This window comes from Thermobia domestica, chromosome 14 (genome assembly GCF_964235325.1).
Source record: "Thermobia domestica chromosome 14, izTheDome1.hap1.1, whole genome shotgun sequence".
NCBI classification, from domain to species: domain Eukaryota; kingdom Metazoa; phylum Arthropoda; class Insecta; order Zygentoma; family Lepismatidae; genus Thermobia; species Thermobia domestica.
This window is the reverse complement of record NC_137467.1, coordinates 188,015,324-188,020,911: the sequence shown is the minus strand read 5'-3', so window position 1 is coordinate 188,020,911 and position 5,588 is coordinate 188,015,324. Positions and strand designations below refer to the sequence as shown.

Sequence of the window (5,588 nt, the reverse complement as noted above, 5' to 3'; positions counted from 1 at the left end):
TGATAAAGCAGATCCTTGTGGCACACCGCACAGTAGAAAAATAGGATGAGAGAGTGCGTCATTGATAGCAACATAAGACAAACGGCAGACGAGAAAATGATAGATGAGGCGGATGATTGTGATAGGAAGTTTGAGTTTAATGAGTTTATAGATAAGTGCCAAATGCCAAACTTTATCAAAGGCTTTTTCAAGATCAAAGAGAACCAGACATGACGGCTGTACGGAGTTATAATGATTGGTAATAAGTGTAGAAAGGCGGAGTAATTGGTCATTTATTGAATAGGAAGGTCGAAAACCAGCCTGATGAGAGGGAATAATGTTTCGATCTGCTAGATATGGATGTAAGCGTTTGACGAGAATGCGCTCGAAAATCTTGCTGAAAGTGGAGGTTAACTGAATCGGTCTGTAGGATGAAGTTTCGGATGGTGGTTTATTCGGTTTTGGAAACATTAGGGTTTTTGATACCTTCCAATCTATCGGAAAAAAGCCAGTGCGAAGTATAAAGGTGTATATCAGTGATAGAAGCATGAGTAGTGTGATGGGGCTTTCTTTAATATGGCGATAGGTGATACGATCGAATCCTGGAGCCGTATTGCGTTTTCGCTGGACAACAGAAGTAATTTCTTCGACTGTAATGGAAGTTCATGTTCAGGAAGTCTATGAGTCACAGCACGTTGGAGGGATTTAGATTGAGTATTTACTGCCTCAGCAGGATGAGGGTGGAACATATGATCAGGTGGAGATGGTGTAAAGATAGCTTGAAGATGATTGGCGAAAGCGTTCGCTTTATCCTGGTCGGAATGAATGGCTGTATTATCTAGAATAAGGGGGTAGGGAGTCTTAGTGAGTTTTCCACAGAGTGCATTAAAGCGTTTCCAGTATAGCGTGGGATGCGATGTTTCAGCAAGATGATTACATGTTTTGATCCATTGGCGTTGCTTATAAGCGGTAATATAGTTGCGGACAGTTCTCTGGAGTTGATGGTGAAGGCGTAAGGTATCAGGGTTTCGAGTGTGCAGGTATTCGCGATAACATTGACGAGAACGACGGATCATAGCGAGGTAGTGAGGAGGTAGTTTAGGTCGATAAGGTACTGATTCAGTTTGTGGAATGTATAGGGCTGAAGCTTGCTGAATAGCAGTGGTTATAGTGGTGACTTGCGTCGAAAGCTCGTCAGGAGTGGTAGGTGAATGAGAATGGTCGATGGTAGAAGAGATGTAAGTGCGATAATTGACCCAATCTGCTTTATCATAGCGTGGTGTGAGATGAGGCGATGATGCTGCTTGTGAAGGGACGATACCAGTATGATATGTGATTTTAATGGGAGCGTGATCACTACCTAGTAAGTCTAAGACTGCCACAGTACAACGTGTAACTATTGTATTGGAGGTAATTGCAATATCGGGTGTGGTATTGGAAACTGGACGTGTGGGCGAAGGAAGGTTGAGAAGAATTCCTGCAGTGTGAGATGCTATATGATCTTGAAATTGGGTGCGTTCATGAGCAGAGCGACTATGAAAATTTACGTCTGCGAGGATGATAAAATGTTTGAAGTTATTGGAAATGTAAGAGAAAAAATCTAACGGAATTGGAGTGCCGGGTCTGACGTAGATGGTAGCGAAAGTAAGAGCAATGGATTTAAAATACAAAGTAGCTACGATGTGCTCCGGTAAAGCTAGTGCAGGGCAGCTATGTTGTCTGAATGGTAGAGTATGACAAAAGCCCATAGCAACTCCACCGTTTGCTCTTAACGCTGGTGTCATGTTATCATGGCGAAGCAACGTGTAGTTGGGAAATCTGCACTGCATGGACTGAGTCAAAAAAGTTTCATTCAGAAGAAAAGCAGTGATGTGTTCTTCGTGTAGGAGTGCTTGGAAAAGAGTTTTATTCTTGGTGATTGATCGAATATTGAGAAACAGAAAGCTGATATCCATGACGACCAAGATATTAAACAGATGTTTCGAGTGGTGTAGTATGGAAATGAACGTAATTGTTTGAGTAAGTTGCATACAGGGCTACATGAAAAGTGGCTTTAGCGGCAAGAGTGAGTTGCTGAAGGATGTGTGGACGATGGAAAGGATGAATATTCTGCAGGGTTAATGTGAGAAATTCTAACAGTTTACCAACGGTGACTGGATCATTTACTGAAGTTTCTGTGTTGGTGGAGGTAGACTGAGTACGTAATGGTACTACTAATTCGGGGTGTGTTTGGTCTGGGGATGGTTTGCGTTTACATTTATAACTATAGGTAGGGTGGCGCTCCGCGCACGCAGAACATTGAGGTGGAAGGTTCATATTAGGGCAAACACGAGTTAAATGGGGGCCAGAGCAATACCCACATACAGTGGGGTTTGTACAATGCGCTGTTGCATGATAGTTGTACGTTTGGCATTTTTCGCATCGTAATGGCAATGGCGCAGACGATCGAGAGGGTTCAACGCGATGTTTGCGCTTGTAAATGAAGGCACCATGAGTAAGCAGATGGTCGATCGTCTCTTGAGATATGGTTAGGACTCGCACCATGTAAGTAGGCCCAGTGTTATTACGAATGCGAATAATTTTATCAATGGTATGCCCCTCGTTGCGCAATTCCTCGTGTATTTCATCATCAGAATATGATGGATCGACTCCCCTGATAACTACAGATAACATCGGAGAACGTTTTGGAGGAGGTGGTATCTTACGATGAGTAGCGTTCAAGGAGACAAGTGTAGCATTTTTTCCGAAAATATCGAACGAGGCTTTATTATGGACTGTAGATAGGAAGCTAGCATCAGATGATTTGAAGATAAAGCCATTGCGGGTTTTTACAACTTCAGTGAGAGGAATGCTTGGCAGGTACTTTCGGAGTTGAAGGATGATGAATTTTTCATTGGTGAATTTAGCGTCGAAGTTTTGGAGCAAAAAGCAGTGAGGTGAAGAAGAAACAGGATGAACAGATGTTGATGATCGGCGTGCGGTCGGTGAAACGTCGGCTTCCATGTCAGATGATTCTGAAACGTCGATATGGTGTTTCTTAGCAGGAGGCGAATGTTTGACCCTATGAGAGTAACTGGGTTGGCTCCGTGGAGATCGAGATCGAGATCTAGAACAGGCTGATGTAGTGGAGGCGGTTGAGCGTTCAGAAGCTCGTCTTTGTCTCTCGGCATAGTCCTTCCGCTTCTCCACCTTCGTGGAGATAGCAGATGGGCTAACGAAGACTGGTGGTAAGCCTCCATGTCGACTTTCTGAAGATGCTCCACTGCCTGAGCCTGGGTCTGCCATCGCAAATAACGAGCTATTGTCACGAGAGCTGAACTTCACTCGAGAAGATGGATGATGATATGTGTTGATGAGTAGGTGGGACAACCCGTTCGGATAGTTGTCCAGGGGGAGCAGGTCCCCTGCCTCGATTTGTAGAACCGGCTGCCCTTGGCTTGATCAGTCTGACAGACGGTTCGCGCAAAAGAGACAGAGAAAAAGCTCAGGATCAGGAAAAGGAAGGTTATTTGCAAAACTCGTCACTGTTCTCTCAGTGGCGCTTCAGAGCAAGCTCTGGGAAGATGTCGTGCCCATACGATGGTTTTTTTTTTTTTTTTTTTTTTTTTTTTTTTTTTTTTTAATGCTAGCACGAGGCTAGCAACCTCTGAGAGGGCTACACCCTCTTTCAGGAGAAGATTTGATGGAAAAGTAGGATTTAGTTAAGGATGGCTGGTCTAAGTGAAGGGAATTTATTTATTTATTTACTTTATTAACTTTATTATATCAGTGTGTAAGCCATTATGATCTTTGCGATCATAATCATTAGGATGTGAGGAGGAAAACTGCGCATATATATATAACTTAACAAACACAGAAATTACATAGTACAAAATTACAAAACAAAAAATGAATGATAGGAACAAATATACATGTAGATAATAATAGAAAATGGAAAATATGAAGATATCGGGATGGAGATGCAGGCATAGATCATGAGTGACGAATTGATATAGTGGCAGAGAAAGGACCGTATGTAAGCTTCAATGATATTATGTTAAATCGTGATAAAAGGATGAGCGTGAAAGATGGGATGAGGTGCAAGCACAGGACAACACAAGGGAGATGTTAGGAAGACGAATGCAGTTATCTTCTGCCTAGGGGCGACGCTAGGCTAATGAGGACAGGAGGAGCCCTGTTAGTTACAAGAGGATTTACTGTGCACTATATGAAGGAAAAACATGAGGTAGATGAGCATGCAAACGATAATCTTCCAGAAGTGTGAGGTCTAGGTGATCAGGGGGAAGCGAGTAGCAATAAAGAGTATAAAGTAAGTGTAACGGTGTGTAATAATATCGGGGTCGGGTGGGGTGGAGTGCAAGATAGTGCATAGTGGCGAAAAGAAGAGGATGGTGTTGAGTGTAACGTGTGGTGATAAATCTTTGACGGAGTGTCTCCAGGTGAAATTTGAGAATAGGAAATGTGATGAGTGAATACAGGTCACGAGTAGGACTAGGTAGAAATATGCGAAAGGCAAGGCGGAAGGCATGCCGTTCGAAAATATCAAGTTGCTTATAATAGGATAACGGAGCGGAGATCCAAGCTGGAAAACCATATGTGATGACTGGTCGGAGGAAAACTTTGTAAGTATTAAGGACTATACTTGGAGATAGGCCCCAGGTAGTGCCGGTGAGACGTTTCAATAAATTAAGTCTGTTTCGTACTTTGGTTGTCACTGATTTGAGATGTGGGGTCCAAGTCAGACGGTGGTCAAAAACTATCCCAAGATAGGTTACTGTTTTTGAAGGCCGGAGGGGAACCTGGTTAACTGTAAGAGAAAGTAAAGAAGGGTTGCGATGAACTTTGGTGCGTTTGCGTGGCGGAATAAATACTATAGTTTGGGTTTTGGCAGCATTTATTGTCAAATTCCATTTGCGACACCAGGCTATGAAGCGATTAATAGCTTCCTGAAGACAGGCATTGATTTGTTGGATAGTTCGGCAGAGTGCCAGAAAAGCTGTGTCATCGGCGTATTGTAACAGGTGAACATTGGGAGGTAGCTCGGGAAAGTCTGCGACAAAGAGGACATACAATAAAGGTGATAAAGCAGATCCTTGTGGCACACCGCACAGTAGAAAAAAAGGATGAGAGAGTGCGTCATTGATAGCAACATAAGACAAACGGCAGACGAGAAAATGATAGATGAGGCGGATGATTGTGATAGGAAGTTTGAGTTTAATGAGTTTATAGATAAGTGCCAAATGCCAAACTTTATCAAAGGCTTTTTCAAGATCAAAGAGAACCAGACATGACGGTTGTACGGAGTTATAATGATTGGTAATAAGTGTAGAAAGGCGGAGTAATTGGTCATTTATTGAATAGGAAGGTCGAAAACCAGCCTGATGAGAGGGAATAATGTTTCGATCTGCTAGATATGGATGTAAGCGTTTGACGAGAATGCGTTCGAAAATCTTGCTGAAAGTGGAGGTTAACTGAATCGGTCTGTAGGATGAAGTTTCGGATGGTGGTTTATTCGGTTTTGGAAACATTAGGGTTTTTGATACCTTCCAATCTATCGGGAAAAAGCCAGTGCGAAGTATAAAGGTGTATATCAGTGATAGAAGCATGAG

At 42.8% G+C, this 5,588-nt stretch overlaps 1 protein-coding gene across 1 annotated transcript; it reads right to left on the bottom strand.

Annotated features, from left to right (window-relative positions):
* Nucleotides 1-512: 512 nt before the first annotated feature.
* LOC145670174 (uncharacterized) lies at nt 513-1,934 on the bottom strand. Its single transcript, XM_081738551.1, has one exon. The coding sequence runs from the start codon at nt 1,932-1,934 to the stop codon at nt 513-515; it is 1,422 nt and encodes a 473-aa protein (XP_081594677.1).
* Between the last annotated feature and the right edge of the window lie 3,654 nt (nt 1,935-5,588).